At 40.9% G+C, this 18,528-nt stretch overlaps 1 protein-coding gene and 1 long non-coding RNA gene across 3 annotated transcripts; one reads left to right on the top strand and one right to left on the bottom strand.

Moving 5' to 3' along the window:
- Window positions 1–5,069: 5,069 nt before the first annotated feature.
- Window positions 5,070–9,958, bottom strand: LOC133486186 (cyclin-J-like). The gene is made up of 6 exons (XM_061790984.1): window positions 9,575–9,958; window positions 9,266–9,358; window positions 8,202–8,303; window positions 7,820–8,119; window positions 6,147–6,306; window positions 5,070–5,978 (listed from the first exon to the last, which is right to left on the bottom strand). Exons 1-6 carry the CDS (start codon window positions 9,585–9,587, stop codon window positions 5,690–5,692), a joined length of 957 nt encoding a protein of 318 aa, XP_061646968.1. The 5' UTR covers window positions 9,588–9,958; the 3' UTR covers window positions 5,070–5,689.
- On the top strand, window positions 9,909–16,492 carry LOC133486187 (uncharacterized). Of its 2 annotated transcripts, none has more exons than XR_009790953.1 (3): window positions 9,909–10,028; window positions 10,657–10,714; window positions 16,312–16,492. It is a non-coding gene; the product is annotated as an uncharacterized LOC133486187 (long non-coding RNA). The 2 variants fall into 2 exon arrangements; XR_009790952.1 differs by having other exon boundaries at window positions 9,941–10,267.
- The last annotated feature ends 2,036 nt before the right edge of the window (window positions 16,493–18,528 follow it).

Below are 18,528 nucleotides of genomic sequence, written 5' to 3'. Positions count from 1 at the left end.
GTTTGCATGTTCTCCGTGCCTGCGTGGGTTTTCTCAGGTGAATCAGGTTTCCTCCCACATCCCAAAAACATGCATGGTCGGTTAATTGAAGACTCTAAATTGCCCGTAGGTGTGAACGTGAGTGCGAATGGTTGTTTGTTTATATGTGCCCTGCAATTGGCTGGCAACCAGTTTGGGGTGTACCCAGCCTCTCGCCCAGAGTCAGCTGGGATAGGCTCCAGGACGCCGGCTGTACGGAAAATGGATGGATGGACCTACCTGGTACTGCTCACGTGTTTTTGAAACAAATATGAATGTGAGATTTGAATATGTCGTCTAATAATTTTGACGACAGTTACATTCCTCCATGAAGTAGTAATTCCTCCATGAATTCATAATAATTCTCTGACAAAATGAGCATCCAGTCAGTTTTGTATTTACCATTATGAAACATGGCTATACAATCGCTAAAATAAGCACACGACACAGTAATTTTTAATACTATATATAGTATACTATATCTAGTATAGTATACTAGATATAGTATTCAAAATTACTCTTCCAATATTTCAATAAATTCTCGTACATCTCTTTGAGGCTCTTTTTTTGTTTCATTTTTGTTTTGTGTAAAATAAAAGAACAACGTATATGTAGTTTATTTTATTTTATTTTTTATATAAATGGAAAAAAAAGATCTACTTATATAATATATTTTGGAAAAAAAAGAAGGGCTAAGTTTGTGTCCTGGAATCTTGAACTTTGTACACATTGATCAGTCTATTTCTTACATGCAGGTTGTCTTCAAGGCAGTTGATAGGTCATCCAGTTTCGTATGATGATGGGTTTGTGAAAATGAGTGACGATATTTAATGTTCAAACTGATAAACCTTATTGTTTTTAGCAAATCATCATGAACTTAGAATTTTATGGCTGCAACACGTTCCAAAAAACATGGGACAGGGTCATGTTTACCACTGTGTTACATCACCTTTTCTTTTAACATTTGGGAACTGAGGACACTAATTGTTGAAGCTTTGTAGGTGGAATTCTTTCCCATTCTTGCTTGATGTACAGCTTCAGTTGTTCAACAGTCCGGGGTCTCCGTTGTCGAATTTTACGCTTAATAATGTGCCACACATTTTCAATGGGAGACAGGTCTGGACTCCAGGCAGGCCAGTCTAGTACCCGCACTCTTTTACTACGAAGCCACGCTTATGTAACACGTGCAGAATGTGGTTTGGCATTGTCTTGCTGAAATAAGCAGGGTCGTCCATGAAAAAGACGTTGCTTGGATGGCAGCATATGTTTCTCCAAAACCTGAATGTACCTTTCAGCATTAATGGTGCCTTCACAGATGTGTAAGTTACCCATGCCATCTGTACTAACAGAGCCCCATACCATCACAGATGCTGGCTTTTGAACTTTGCATCCATAACAGTCCGGATGGTTCTTTTCTTCTTTGGCCCGGGGGACCAGACGTCCACAATTTCCAAAAACAATTTGAAATGTGGACTCGTCGGACCACAGAAAACCTTTCCACTTTGCATCAGTCCATCTTAGATGAGCTCGGGCACAGAGAAGCCGGCGGCGTTTCTGGGTGTTGTTGATAAATGGCTTTTGCTTTGCATAGTAGTTTCAAGTTGCACTTACGGATGTAGCGCCAAACTGTATTTACTTTGGTACTTTGGTTTTACTAAAACTTTGGTTTTCTGAAGTGTTCCTGAGCCCATGTGGTGAAATCCTTTACGCATTGATGTCGGTTTTTGATGCGGTGCCGCCTGAGGGATCGAAGGTCACGGGCATTCAATGTTGGTTTTTGGCCTTGCCGCTTACATGCAGTGATTTCTCCAGATTCTCTGAACCTTTTGATGATATTATGGACGGTAGATGATGAAATACCTAAATTCCTTGCAATTGTACGTTGAGGAACATTGTCCTTAAACTGTTCGACTAGTTTCTCACGCACTTGTTCACAAAGAGGTGAACCTCACCCCATCTTTGCTTTTGAATGACTGATCAATTCAGGGAAGCTCCTTTTATACCCAATCATGGCACCCACCTGTTCCCATTTAGCCTGTCCACCTGTGGGATCTTCCAAACAGTTGTTTGATGAGCATTCCTCAACTTCCTCAGTCTTTTTTGTCACCTGTCCCAGCTTTTTTGGAACATGTTGCAGCCATAAAATTCTAAGTTAATGATTATTTGCTAAAAAAAATAAAGTTCATCAGTTTGAACATTAAATATCTCGTCTTTGTAGTGTATTCAATTAAATATAGGTTGAACATGATTTGCAAACCATTGTATTCTGTTTTTATTTACCCTTAACACTTTAACCCAACTTCATTGGAATTGGGGTTGTACATCAAAGAAGTAATTGCATTCCTCAGGCCATTTGTTTATCTGCTATGTCTCCCACTCACCTTTAGATGAAAACACTTCCTTGGTTTACAATAGAGTACAATAGAGAAGTCATAAAAAGAGTTCTGCATTGTATTACCATAGATATCGATTAACATTTGGTGTGTAAGACCCACATTAACCCAGTCATCCAGGCGACAGAGAAGTACATAGTTGATTCATGGACAAGAGCGCCACCTTTTGGACAGAAGGGACACCAAATTTGGGCAGCGGGCAGGGTAAGTGTTCAGACCACGCCCATAGATTTTGAGGCTCTATAAAAAGTTGTAAAAATACTTTAACTAGCCCAAACCCAGTGTCTTGAAGTCTTCATTTGTTCCTGTTCAACAAAGGCTGCCCGTAACCTTCAAAAACCCACCTCAGTTGTAAAGTGTAATTAATTGGTAAAGCCAACTTTCCCAGCAATTGCAATCGACGGGAGAAAACATTGGTTTAAAAACCAACCCACTTACATCTGGAAAATGTTCAGTTTGAATTCTCTCTTCTGTAGAAATGTGTAGTTCTAGACATTGTTTGGAAGGAAATGTACTTTGATGAAAACATTGCCTGAAGGAAAAACATTAAGTGGGAAAAAACTGATCGGTGCTTAGCTAAAATGACCTCCAATACTTTAAAGTAGAAAGCAAAAAGCAAAGAGACATGGAAGATTATGGAAGACAATCATCTGAATGGATCAGAGTAGCCACGTTGGCCAAGACTCAGCCAATGCTCGGCTCCGGAGTGATCAACAATGGTCTGAGGTTACCTGTGAATACTGTAACAATTAGAAGACACCTGTGTGAAGCTAATCTATCAGCATGAAGCCCCTTTAAAGTCTGTAAAATAAAAAATAGAAAAAAGTGCTCAAGAGTTTACATTTTCCATCCATCCATCCATTCTTTTTCCATACCTCTTATCCTCACAAGGGTCACGGGCGTGCTGGAGCCTATCCCAGCTATCTTTGGAGAGGCGGTGTACACCCTGAATTGGTCGCCAGCCAATCGCAGGGCACACAGAAACAAGCATTCACACTCACGTTCATACCTACGGGCAATTTTCAATGAACCTACCATACATGTTTTTGGGATGGGGGAGGAAACCGGAGTACCCGGAGAAACCCCACGCAGGCACGGGGAGAACATGCAAACTTCACACAGGTGACGTCAGATTTGAACCCGGGTCCTCAGAACGGTGAGCCAGATGTGCTAACCAGTCGTCCACAGTGCCACCAAGTTTAAAATCTGTCAAACAATAAAGTACGTCGAGTGTCTCAAAGAGAACTCGAGAAACATTATGCTAGCATTCAGGTAAGACTGTTCAAACACTGAATTAATGTACACTAGGAAGACTGTAAAGCATTGTTGGTGCAAGCATTACAGTATATAGTGTTAGGGATATTCATCCAATACCAGGAATCATGGATCAGTTTGCATTCCTGTATATCAATACCTTATGCTGAACAGAGAATGCATGTGAAATGGGCGTTTGTACAAGACAAGCCCCCCAAACACACCAGTAAGCGAGCAGCATCTTTTTTTCAGACCAACAAAATTTAAGTTATGGAGTGGCTGGCTGAATCCCCGGACCTTAACGTGGTACAAACTTGAGGGATGACATTGCAACTGTGGTTTCTCAGGCAAAACCAAGAAATGCAGAGGAATTGTGTGAAATGTTGTCTCGTCATCCTGGGCAGGAATACCTCTTCACATGAGGTACAAGTTGCTTGACTTCATGCAACACAGATGTGAAGCAGTTCTCATAAACAGGGGTCTCACAACTAAATGTTGGTTTAGTAAATTCACAGGAAGTCTAAATCCTAAAGATTTTTCAGTTGATACAGTAAATTGATTTTGTAAAGAAAAATGCACACTATTTTTTGGAACAGCCAAAGTTTTCATCCATCCATCCATTTTCCATACAGCTTTATCCTCACAAGGGTCGCGGGCCTGCTGGAGCCTATCCCAGCCATCTACGGGCAAGAGGCGGGGTACACCCTGAACTGGTCGCCAGCCAATCGCAGGGCACATATAAATAAACAACCATTCACACAGACATTCACACCTAAGGGCAAGTTAGAGTCTTCAATTATCCTCACATGCATGTTTTTGGGATGTGGAAGGAAACCGGAGTGCCAGGAGAAAACCTACGCAGGCACGGGGAGAACATGCAAACTCCACACAGGCGGGGGGGGATTGAACCCCGGTCCTCAGAACTGTGAGGCAGATGTGCTAAACATTTTCCAGCTGTGCCGCTCCAAAGTTTTCAATTTCTGTGAAATTAAAACATTGATACACTTTCCTTATTTTGATTTTGAATATAACGTGCAGTGTTCCCAATGCATTGAAAAGAAAAACATAAGGATGCCGAGCTTTACTCACATAAAAACTATTATAAGGATTCTGAACTTCACTCATTTTTAAACACACTGTGACTATTTGGAACATAAGAGCACCTCATTAAGTCCATTTGACACAGACAAGTCATTATGCCTTTCTCCATTTTGTTTTAACCTTTGAGAGCTCTGTTTCACTCTCGCGTAGGCTTGAAGTATTGCATCGGCGCGCTTAACTGCAGGGAGATGCAACAATCTATCTTTGCAAAGGCATGGATGTGTCATCTTGGACTGTAGGTATTAACTTGCATAGCCAGCAAGTGTCAATAGAAATTAAGACATTTTAAGTGACAAATTTGAGTTCAACAGAGATTTGTATTTTATATAAAACAATCATTAGTGCATAGCACTGACTGAAATAATGTGTGTACAGAAGAGCAACAATATCTCTGCATATGAACTTATTCTTTCCACAGTTCATAAGTACATAAACAGAAAAAAATAAATACAGGTACAGAAAAAGTCAACAATTGTGCTCACAAAATTTTCATTGGCCACAAACGGACATGAATTCTGTGCATTGTTATCAAAAACATGGCTGTAAGGCATTTTCCGTTCAATACTTCTAAGGTACTTTGGCTTAAATAAATAGAATTATGGCCTGACACAAAACTATGATACTAGTAATACACCAGTGCGAACTCTCGTGGTACTCATACCAGTTATCGAACAAAAATCCAAATACTGGCTCTCCAGAAAATTACTACAAAGCATGCATTTTCCACATAGCTTAAACCTTGTGGCCCAAAGTGAGGCATCTATCTCGTCAAGTCCCTTCAAATTAAAAACATGCTTTTTCATGCAGTGTAATGCCTTTTAGTACAAAGAAAGATATCTTGTCATTTCTTCCCAATCCCAAAAGTCCATCATCTGTCAAAGCATGATGTGCAACTCTAGTGCCTGCCAACTTGCTAAGCCCTGTTAGTAAGGTTTGACTTTGGCTCCAATGAAGCAGCGATGACTTGAGTACTGCCCTCCGGGGGACCATTTTGGGACCTGCAGGGTGGTGGTATGGGCCAGATATGAGGCAGGCCTGTGGTTTGGGGCTAGAGCTGGCTGTGTAGCTTGCTGGGTGTATTGCATGCTGGGCCGGTGCAGGTACTGGGCCACAGTGGCTGCCTGGCTCGAACTGTGGTACACTGTCTGGCCTTGCTGCTGTGGCTGTGGGCACTTCTGCTTGTTTGCCTCTTTGACGTCACTGTCATGTGCACTGGACAAAAAAAGGAATGAAGAGAGAAGAGTCCAAAGTTCATTGGACAAAATATTCAGTGCATCAGTGTCACCTTAAATTAACACGCACACTGTGTTCCTTTACAACAGTAACATTGCAAGTTTTGAAGTGATTTCTAAAAAAAATAATTCAATGTCAGATACACACATGAGGAGTTTCTCAACACAGGGGACTAGGTTCTCCCATGTATAGCCTGTGAGCCGCTGTAATCGGGGGGGCCATGTAGGGGATACATGGAGGATGAGGCGTGAGGCAGCCACGCATGCAGCAGCCACCAGAGAGGGTGCAAAACATAAAAACACATGATCTGGAAAAAGAACAAATGTAACAACAGGAGACAGTTAACATGTATAAGTAGGATGTCATTGGCGTACTAGTTTAAAAACTTTTACTTTACCACAATTAAAAACATTTCCTGGGTGTCTTAAAGCTTTCAGACTTTATTTAGTCAATCTATACAAAGGATAAAGAATTACAGCAGACTAAACATCCACTTGTAACCCCTGTGTAGAACTTACTCTTTTTTGAGGGCTCAGTCAAACTAGCCACTACTCATCCCGCTTGTCAGCACAATGCCGAGTATGGCTTTTGTTACTATGATGACCAAAAGCAGAGAACTAGCATTGGGACTGAGAAAGCGGCCCAGAGCCTGAAGAGGGGAAAAAAAAGCCTCCATGTAGACAAACTAAATGCAACATTTGTGTTATCATTTGTGGAGTCAGCACTTCATAACCAAACCGCCGAATTGCATTTGACAATTAGTGTGTGGCTCTGTGCACGTGGGCCTGGCAGCTGACATTGCTGAAATACAAAATGCCCATCACGTCAATGTCGACAACTTGACCAACCATTCTATTATGTTCTGCTTATCAGAAGCCAAAACTGATAACACTGTTAGCTAAGGATAATCTGTGCTTACAGTTTGGCTTTGACATTTTTGTGCTAACATGCAGTTTGGCAACTGGCTGTCACTTGAAAATAACAACAGCTGCCTCACTGCCAACACACTGTTGGTCATAATCCGATTTTCCATAATTACATCCCCTATAACATATCTGTAGACATCACACGACCACCCTGTTACATACAATCAGCCCAACTCTACACTACATGAAAGTAGCCAAAAGTATTTTAGGATGATAGTCACTTGTGTAGTCATTGTCATATTCCCCACAACACTTTCATAGTAGTGTATCCCAAACGGGAAATGCAGAGTTTGCATTAGCAGGACCACATCTCAAATTAATCAAGCTAAACCCACAAATGATGAAAGTTAAAGATTTTAATACATGGAAGAAAAGTGATGAGCGCTCTCCACAGGTTTGACAAGGGGAACAAAGTGTAAAATCATTACTGGTTGTCTGTCATTGGTGAGATGTAACAGTACCCGCTTGAAGCAACATCACAGAAGAGGTCCAACCAGTGTGACTGAGCGAGTTACAGTACAGCTAGTTATTTGAAAAGCAAAACCATATTAAGATGATTTAGTAAAAAATGTAAAGTTGGCCATGACGGACCTTATCTATTCATGACTTCAATCTAAAGGGTATCAACTTGGATGAAAGAATACCACAATAATGTAAATTACAGATCCATTTTGAGATTCTTGCAATAAGACCAATAAGTATTTGGAAAAGGAAGTTTTTCACTACATAAAAAACAGGGGAGACATGCTAGATGGCAGGAACATTTCAAGGAATGGGCTGCTAATTGTCTCTTTTAGCCCTCTGATTCAATTGATCAAGTAGTAGCAATTCCATTGTACATAATATGTAAATCAATATTAATATCAACAATACCCAAACCCTTGATAACATTACCTTGCAGGGAGACTTCCAGGAAGTAATCAGCATACTTGGCCATGTAGAGATTCGTTTTGTCTAGACAGGTCATAGGCCAGCCATCATGGAGATCTCCCTCGTGGACTGCGATAGAAAGGTAGTAGTCTATGAAATGAGCTGCTGTGGGGAGGAACAGGTTCCACTGGAAGGATTCTAGCAGGAAAAGCTCCATGTGTAGTAGAGCCTGCTTGGTCAAAACTATGTTCATGGAGCTCATGGACCCCAGGCTGTTCAGAGTCTCCAATTTTGGAACCCTGTCTTCCCGTTCCTCAAATTTACCTGCAGCAAGGAAAGCGAAACATTAAAACACACAAAAGTGCAGAAAGCCCCTTCCCACACATGGACTCAGTTCCATACTTACTAGCCAAAAGCAGACATGAGAGCGAGACCATGTGAAGCTGCTGCACTGTGACATCGTAGCGGTCCATGAAGAGGTCCAGCAGGTAGACAGCAAGATGTCTAGCTGTGGGACACAGCCGGAAGTGGTTGCTGACGATGGCTATGAGGTCTGCAAAGTATCGCCTCAACTTGAGCTGAGGGGACTGGCCTTTGAAGGAGGGCAGCTTGAGCTCCTGATTGACAATAGTTTGTGTTTGAGAACTGTACTATAGCTGTAGTTTGGTCTCATTCTGTCATGACACTATGCTTACTCAGCATACCTTGCACAAAACACAGACTCAATAGGGGTAGATTATCTGATCTTGAAAATGTATTTGTCGCAAACATAGGGTATTAAAATGTACGGAACTGTTAAAAGAACACTTTGATCATGCATTTATGGGGGGGGGGGGGGGGAAGACAATCACTCGTTTACTGATTGTGAATGAACAGCTACGGTCTAGTATCTCAACAGTGAAAAGGGTGTAACTATTTCGTGTTCGTAGAGCATACCGAAGCAAACAAATTACAATCTGATCTGAAATTCGACAGCGATTTAAGTACATCATCATGCTGAAAGGTATGATATGCTCAATTTGAATCGCGGCAAAATGCAAACTATGGTGCGCAGTGAGGAGAAAAAACCCAAATGGATAGCAAAGCATCTGACATCTACAATAATGCCGAAACTTTTACTTAACTCAGATTTTGCAGTTATAAAACATTAACTGTTCTGAAATGTTGCTCTTTTGTGGGCAGTCACGCTACTGGGACTTTGAGTAATACCTAGTAACCGACCCATTCTACAATAAAATCAAGCTTGATTGATCTCAAAACAGTTTTGGACAGCAAGTCACCAACAAATGAACGCATGACGATAGAAACCTTCACTCAAGCAGTGACAATAATGTTTTCAGGTTGAAACCAAAGGGCAGAAACAAACCCCAACTGAATCGTAGTTATTAAAATGGAATACTGAAAACTCTCCACTGAAGCCATTCTCCTACAAAGTGAACCGACACCCCAAATGCCAGTCTGGACACTCACATTGTATCGCAGCGCCTGGTATATATCGGTAGCCAGTTGTCCTTTCCACCATTGGTCCTCTAGCTCCATTTAACACAGGGGCTTGTGAAACATCTGAAATTGAGCCAAACGTAATTACATTCCAGCAGACATTATTTTTTCGTCTGCCCAGAAAGTTCAGATACATTTCGCCATAACGTCTGATTTTGTGGGACGCAGGCAGATAACTTAACTCTTCACGCGAGCACCGACTGTAAATTCTTCTTGATTCATTTGTTTCAAAACACTAAATAATAATCATAAAAAACGTTTGAAAAAGCAATTACTCACCTAGTGAGCACATGAAGGGAATATAGTGGGCCGTTTGCGGCGAAGTAAATTCCAATGTAGTCAACTCCCTCGGCTCACTCGTCGAAATCGGTCAGTGATTGAAGCCTCGTCCCGTCCAACGAAGAAAACAGAGCACACGAACACAGCTGCGGCCTTCATCGCCACCGGAAATATCACCGTCAAGGTGAGTAACCATCAATTACAAAATGAAACACGCCGCACTGGATGGTCCCAAGTATATTTGTTCATAGCTGATGACAAATTACGTTATGTTATATCATATCAAATTCAAACATATTGTTTGATCCCAAAACGATTATTTTTCCAGGGGAGAAAAAAACCCAGTGACCTTTATTTAACAGGACTGCGCATCGAATGCATTTACAACTGTCATTGAAAGCAGCACATTGCCCAGCCACCACGGTGAACCAACAGGGCTTTCAGCCAATTAAAGGTAAGTAGGTACATTTAACATCCAATCGCTGGATAACATTGAGGGCTCATATCACTGCTCTCTATGACTTGAGGGACCTCCCGTTGCGCTAGTACACCTGAGCCACCGTACTAGTTTAAATGTCCCTTTGATCTTTCATTGCAGGTAGCTCGAGCTTTGAAGTTAATGTATTCTTTTCTATCTTAATCTAAGTTTAAATGTCTTTAATACCTTTAAAACCTAACCCTTTATTTACCCAGGTAAGACAATTGAGAACTGATTCTCATTTGGAATATATATATTTTTTTTACCAATGTCTTGCTTTTTTTTAATGCAAGTGCAGATAGATATAGATATAGATAAAATCCACGATTCAGTTTTGTGTTGAAGGTTTCCGGTTCAGTTCGGTATACGCTAACGCCTAAGAAAATTAATTATGTCTTGTATATTTATTATTATTTTATTTCCATTATTTTATTAATCAGAGTGAAGCAAAGTTTCCATGTTAATCAAAACACCTCAGTCAATCACAAACATTATAGCAATATCACTTCCATGAAGTACCACTTCCATGGTACTTCATGGGGAAACTCAGTGTCACACCCAAATATATTTTGTCGAATTTCACCTCCATTTTCCTCTTCTCCAGAGCTTTAAAGTAGCAGTGCACAAGAAGCTAATCTCTCAGCCTGGCAGTCCGGCTAATGGTAAGTGTCAGTGTAACTGATGAGGCTACTGTCCACATTGACCTGTTTACAGACATTAAATGCTACAGGCGTGAAGGGTGCCCATGAGAAATAACTCATCCACAATAACTAAAAAAATCACCAGTGGAAATGAATCATCATCATGTGCGGTAGTATCTGACATATTAGCCTTCCTCATCAGTCAAAAGCGGATCTACTGAATCACTTGTCGCTTGCAGCTGAAATCATGATCCCCGGTTCGATCGGTTAAGCATTAGTCTTGGTTGAGTCCTGCAGATACGGTATTTTTTTCACTACAATATTAAAATGGATATTATGAATGTGCTGTCAGAAGTCAGATAAGAGTTAGCTCATCCATAATAAACAACTGGAGAGGAACATCAACAAGCCACCCAGTGAGGCACACAGAAAATGATGGCAAGGTTCAAGAGGCATATGGACTGTTATGGAGATGCTTGATAAGCAATGTCTGGACTCTGACGGAAACTCACTGTGATTTGCAATAGTGATATGAATTTTGACGCCTCCCTGGTGAGGTGTTCAGGGCATGTCCCACCGGGAGGAGACCCCGGGACGACCCAGGACACGCTGGAGAGACTATGTCTCCCGCCTGGTCTGGGAACGCCTCGGGATCCCCCCTGAAGAGCTGGATGAAGTGGCTGGGGAGAGGGAAGTCTGGGCTTCCCTGCTGAAGCTAGCTCTCTTTCTCTCTCTCACTCTCTATCATCAGTTTGTGTGCTCACTATGTTGCATGTCTGTAACCTCCCTCTTTTGCTTCGTGTGGACACACTGATGCCACCATACATCTTGACCAATCTCATGTGGCTTTAACAGAAAAAAACAACAAGAGCCAGCTCCTGTCATTCACTTTAAAGCGCTGCAAAAACCTGGATCGTTCGTAACCAGCATCACTAACTTGCAATGTACTTCCTCCTCTACGATCTCAGATCCCCAACCGGTGTGCAAAGGCACATTAGTGTGCCATGAGCGATCATCAGGTGTGTGGGAAATTATACAATTTTACTTAATTGCTAAAAAAATTATTCATTTCCAATAAATAATGTATCTTTGTTCATCTATTTATGCCAGTGAGGCAGAGACAGACAGAACAAATGAATGGTCTTCTATTAGATGGCAGGAATTACATACAGTAATTAATGTATCCACTTTTTTGTGACATTTTTGTTTGTGGGTGTGTTGTGAGATTTTTCAATTGTACATTATGTGCCTTGGCTCCATGAAGGTTGAAAATCATTGATTTAGTCATTGTAGATTCCATTGTTGTTCTTTTTTAAAACATGTACATTTAATAGTAAAGGAAACTGGTATGGGGTGTAAAACTCCCCACTTCCCCCATTAAATAGGTGACTTAATCCATGCATGTAAATTGCATTTTAGGTCAGCAAAAAAGTACATTTTCAAAAACTGCAGCCACAGAGGAGACATTGTTTTTGACAATATGACAGGGAACATTATTTTGATTGACAAGCTTAACTTTATTATATAATATATATAGTTTATCCATCCATCCATTTTCTGAGCTGCTTATCCTCACAAGGGTCACGGGCGTGCTGAAGCCTGTCCCAGCTATCTTCGGGCGAGCGGCGGGGTACACCCTGAACTGGTCGCCAGCCAATCGCAGGGCGCATAAAAACAAACAACCATTCGCATACACATTCACACCTACGGACAATTTAGAGTCTTCAATTAACCTACCATGCATGTTTATGGGATCTGGGAGGAAACTGGAGTGCCCGGAGAAAACCCACGCAGGCATGGGGAGAACATGCAAACTCCACACAGGCGGGACCGGGATTTGAAACCCGGTCCTCAGAACTATTGAATAGTTTAAATATTATTTTCATATTTTTAACTAAGGCACTACCTAATTAAAAAAATACTTCAGAGATTGAATATGCTTGAAGGTTACTTGGTAGATCATGGAAGATGCTTGATGGACTGATTGATCGAACCTTTAAAAAAAAAAAAAAAAAAAATTGACACCCCTACAATTTTAAAGATACCCTCTTTTAAAATAATTATTTTAAATAATAATTATTAGCATTAAACAGTCTTGAGAACCCGTGAGAACTGGTCACAAAATACACATAAAATAAATAGATGTTGCCCTTATGAAACAAAAAATAAAAGAAACATTTGTAAAGACATGATGAAACCTCGTGGGGTCACATCCACTAGGCCCATTTTTGCAGGCCCTAGTGACTAGGGACTACAAAAATGCTCTTCTTAGTCTTAGTTTGTTTCCTTATTTATCTATTTAATGGCTGCGTCTCATGAAGTGGTCGGCTGAGTGCGTGTTGGCTGATGAATGCCCCTCTACTTCCTACTAATAATTACCACTAGATGGCGGAAGAGCAAAATAAATGAAAAACAACTACACTCTAAACTGGTCGCCAGCCAATCGTCGGGCACATAAAAACAAACAATCATTCACACTCACATACACGCCTACGGGCAACTTAATCTTCAATCAACCTACCATGCATGTTTTTTTTTTTGGGGGGGGGGGGGTGTGAGAGGAAACCTACGCAGGCACCGGGAGAACATGCAAACCCCACACAGGCGAGGCCGGGATTTGAAAACAGGCCCTCAGAACTGTGAGGCAGATGTGCAGATGTGCTAACCAGTCGGCCACCATACGTTCTTATAATAATAATAATAGGCGGCCTTTCCTCAGTTCTGAGAACCCGGGTTCAAATCCGGCCTCACCTGTGTGGAGTTTGCCTGCGTAGGCTCCAGCACTACCGAGACCTTAATGAGGATAAGCGGTGCAAAAAATGGATGGATGGATGGTACGGAAGAATGAATGAATGAATGAATATCTATATCTCAGTCTGCAGCGATAAGTGGTGTTCGCATTGTGGAGAACCTAGCAGAAAATGCCTTATTGATAAATGCAGCAAACGCATCATGTTTACCTCTCATAGACTCAGAGGCTAAGCCATCTATATCGCTCTTGATGCTCCATCTTAAAAATGCTAACCCCCATGTCGAACTAATTGCACCTCAGATTTTCTGCCCCATATAATCCTAGCAAAGAAGTATGTTAATAATTAATAAACCAAGGGCACTTGGAAAATTCAGAATTGAAATACTAAAAAAATACTGGTGCACATTGCAAGACCTTTTTTGCCTCATGGATCCATTATCCAACCATCCATCCATTTTCTGAGCCACTTCTCCTTACGAGGGTCACGGGCGTGCTGGAGCCTATCCCAGCTGTCATCGGGCAGGAGGCGGGGTACACCCTGAACTGGTTGCCAGCCAATCGCAGGGCACATAGAAAACAAACAACCATTCGCACTCACAGTCATGCCTCCGGGCAATTTAGAGTCTCCAATTAATGCATGTTTTTGGGATGTGGGAGGAAACCGGAGTGCCCGGAGAAAACCCGCGCAGGCACGGGGAGAACATGCAAACTCCACACAGGCGGCGACGGGGATTGAACCCCGCACCTCAGAACTGTGAGGCTGACGCTCTAAACAGTCGGCCACCGTGCTGCGGATCTATTATTAACATACTTATAGTTTGATCAAATTCCACCATTCACCGGGTAATTTCTCATATTGAAACAACGTACTGTAGACACAGTAACTCACAGCACAATATTATTGTGAAATCTGGCCAACAAGAAAAAAAAAACCTCACTATATTAATTAGTTATTAGTATTAGTGTTAGTTTTTTGTAAAAGTATTAATTAATGTATGTATGTATGAATGTAATTAATATTAATATTTCCTGACATGGAGACACATGTGGCTTTTTTTTTAATAAAATCTTTGAATAATGATAATATCATTTATTTGAAATAAAATGCTCCAAATGATTATGCACGAGTTTAAAAAAAACCTAACTATTAGGTTGTCTGTTGTTACCCGTTACCTGTTACAGCAGTGGCGGCACAGTGGACGACTGGTTAACACATCTGCCTCACAGTTCTGAGGACCCGGGTTCAAATCCAGCCTCCCGTGTGGAGTTTGCACGTTTTCCTCGTGCCTGCGTGGGTTTTCTTCGGGTACTCCGGTTTCCTCCCACATTCCAAAAACATGCATAGTAGTTTGATTGAAGACTCTAAATTGCCCGGAGATATGAACGTGAGTGTGACTTATTGTTTGCCTTAATGCCTACGCTGCGATTGGCTGGCAACCAATTCAGGGTGTACCCCCCCCTCTCGCCCACAGTTGGCTGGGATAGGCTCCAGCATACCCGTGACCCTAGTGAGGATAAGCGGTGTAGAAAATGGACGGATGAATGGAAGTTACAGCGGCTGGTTTTTCTCCTTTAAAATAAAACAACAACAATCTGCCCCATTCTTAGTGTGGTTGTAGCTAGTCGCTCTTCATCAAATCAAAATGAACGGAGCAACGAGTAGTGAAGCAGCCGAATTACACTCCTTAACCTTTATAATCATCATGTCATCAAACAGCGGTTGATTCTCCCTCACCCAAGTGAAGAAAGTGCTGGAAAGAAATGTAATCCGTTGCTAATGGTGCTGACAAATGTGCTCTGACTCTGTCACCATTTTAGAGCACAATCAAATTGTCCCACAGAATTACATTACACTGTGATTTATCATATAATTCCATTTTCATGTGGACATCAGGGTGCCCCACTTAGATGTATTTTTTGCTGCAGTTGAAAACCCACCACTATACTCTCATGCGTTCTTTCTTTTTGTGCTTTCTCCCCTCATTGATTCATCTATTGTTGTTGTTGTTGTTTTTTCATTTTGCTGCAGGCGAAAGTTGCACTTGCACTTTCATATTTCCCATCATCTTTATACTATGTCAGCTGAATCTGAAGGGATGACAATGAGCTATTCACAGCTGCTGCCTCCATGGAAGAGCCCACATGCAGACTCTCATCTCCAACATTGTCATTTAGTCCGCAATTTTGGGTTTTGGTTCTTTTATGTTTAAAAAAGCTCCAAACCCTGTGTTATGGGGTGTTCTTTGGATACAATGTGCAAACATAATTTGGCAGAAATGCATCCCTTGTGTTAATGAAATGCCATACATTTCTGGTCTGGAAAGTTCTGTAACGTTCAGGTCTTTTTAAAAAAACATTTTTTTTAACTGCAATTACACGGTCGCCAACAAATTGCCAGTGAATCATGTTTCAAATAAGTTAAAGTTCAAACACCACAAAAGTTGTACAGTAATCCCTCGTTTGTCACGGGGGTAAGGTTCCGGACCACCCCAGCAATAGGTGAAATCCACAAAGTAGCTATCAAATATTTTTGGGATTATTTATACATATTCTAAAACTGTGTGAATGTCCCCAGACTTTTATTAATCTCCTCCACACTGCTTTTAACCTTCACCATATTCCTATAGAAAACTAAACTCCTAAACATACAGTAATGCACAGTAGTTCTGGACACTATGTACATTTTATTCCTTGTAACATGTGTTTGAATGATTTCTTATATATTTACAGTTTTAATGTTTTCGGCTAGGAAACATTTATTTTACCACTAAAAAATACAGTCAAAATTTAACGTTGGATTACAGGTGAAAGGCTTTATTTCACCAAGCAACAAAGGATTTACTCTGTGTTTCGTCTCATCCTTTAGATTTTTGTGGTGATGGTGGTAAGAGAAGAAGAGGCATAGCTAACGGAGGGACTCATGTTTTAAGCAGAAAACATGGCCACGGGATCCAAATACTTTTTTCCAGCCATGCTGATCATGCCAGTTAGATTGTGTGATCCACGTTTTGTATGTTCTCTTGATGTGATCTGTGAAGACTATAAAGACTGTATTTCTGAACTGAGTTCATGTGAATTCTCACTACCAGTGTGAAGTTTGTGCGTCCTCCCACAGTGAAGAAAATATGCATGTTAAGTGGAGACCCTCAGATCCTCAGAACTGTGAGGCAGACGCTCTAACCAGTCGTCCACCGTGCCGCCACACTGGCAATGTAATTAGCTAAAAGCATTATGGGTACACAGAATCCATTGCAGTGATGTTTTTAACTACAGTACTGTAGTTGTAAAAAAAACAAGCTAAACTTGCATTTGGAGTGCCAGGAACCACCCCTTTCTTTTAAGGAAATGTTGTCAAATCCATCCCATAATCGCATTTTGACAGCTATATTTTCCTTCTACCTACTGTATACACAATGCGCACCTGTGGTACTGAAGAAAGGGAGTAGTAAGTGGAGCATCATTGAACACTTTACTGAACATACTTATATCAAAACTATACATTGTTAGGGAGCAAAACACGTAAATAAACCAGACGTTCGGCACACCAAACACTAACATGCGGAACACATTAATTGGGCCTTGGGTCCATGGGGGAATTATGTCAAACCACCACCCCCGCCACACATATTAGAATTGCTGGTATCCATGCTAAAAAAATGTAAGACTTATCCGCATAGTAATTTTATTTCCTTAGGTTTTTCAGCGAAATTTTTAATTTTAAAGCTGACCACACTGTTACTTCCATCTATGGAAGTAGTAACGTACTTGGTTTAGGGAATAATAATTGCACACGTGTGCAAGGTATATTACAAATTCATGGGTGAGCATTTCGGCCAGCTTGTACAGTGTTTCTCAACCAGGGTTCTGTGGTGTAATTGCAAGGGGTCTGTGAAAATAAAATAGATTTTTAACAAGGTCCTATGACATTTATAGAAACAGAATGATTTTACTCAAATTTGAGACCTTTGTCCACCTAAACTACAGAGGAAACAGGAAACCCTGAACTGGTCGCCAGCCAATCGCAGGGCACATATAACCAAACAACCATTCACACTCACATTCACACCTACGGGCAATTTAGAGTCTTCAATTAACCTACCCTGCATGTTTTTGGGATGTGGGAGGAAACTGGAGTACCCGGAGAAAACCCACGCTGGCATGGGGAGATCATGCAAACTCCACACAGGAGTTTATTGTGCTTTTATTGTGAAACATCTGCAGGAAGGTGTGGGAAAATTAATTAATTTGCAAGGTTCAGGTTAAAATATTTAATACAAATTCTGTTATATCTACTGCATAACAATTCTGTTTAGTTACATATTTCTGAAAACTACTGCATAAAATGCTGTTTGTTACATATTTCTGGAAAGGCTGTATAAATATGTTGTGGTATGCCAAGAAGCTACCGCGTAAGTATGCTGTTTTGTTCTGGAAGTTACAACTGAAAGCTCATATTTGCCTCAAAGAGTAATTGAAGGGCATAATGCAACTTAAAATGGAGTAACTGCTGTTTCTATCAAATTGAAGCCCTCTCACCACCAGTTCAGGGGGACAGGGGTTCCTTAGGGTCGATGCAGGGAGGTCCTGGACCCCAAAAAGGTTGAGAACCACTGATCTAGTGAACTAAGACGCTAAAGCAGATGCCGTGTTAAGTCAAACACCCCTAGGTCCCAGTATACGTCCATACAATGTAATATCGTTAAGAGGTACTAGCAGGGAAATTTGTTGTTTTCATTTTTGCCAATTTAAGGCTGACTAATTTTGGTAATTTTCCTTCTACCTATGTATAACATGCACCCTTGATTTTTAATGATTTTTTTTTTAGCAAAACTGCATATTATTAAGAATAAATTATGGTACCTTTTTATATAACAATTCCACCGGATTGACTCATTATCTCCATTAAAAATACAGTGCCTTCCAAAAGTATTGGAGCCGCAAGCTCAATTCCTTTGTTTTTGTTGTATACTGAAGACATTTGGGTTTCAGATCAAAAGATGAATAAGAGACAAATGTTCAGAATTCCAGCTTTTATTTCATGGTAATGTCATGGCTTGGGCTTGCATGGTTGGTTCTGGAACGG

Source organism: Phyllopteryx taeniolatus, chromosome 11 (assembly GCF_024500385.1).
Source record: "Phyllopteryx taeniolatus isolate TA_2022b chromosome 11, UOR_Ptae_1.2, whole genome shotgun sequence".
Lineage (NCBI taxonomy): Eukaryota > Metazoa > Chordata > Actinopteri > Syngnathiformes > Syngnathidae > Phyllopteryx > Phyllopteryx taeniolatus.
This window is presented reverse-complemented; position numbering and strand designations above follow the sequence as displayed.

Coding starts and splice junctions, on each gene's coding strand:
- LOC133486186 (XM_061790984.1), bottom strand. Junction 8,120..8,201: donor CTCATGTCTGCTTTTGGCTA/GTAAGTATGGAA, acceptor TCCTTGCTGCAG/GTAAATTTGAGGAACGGGAA. Junction 5,979..6,146: donor TGTGTTGAGAAACTCCTCAT/GTGTGTATCTGA, acceptor TTTTTTGTCCAG/TGCACATGACAGTGACGTCA.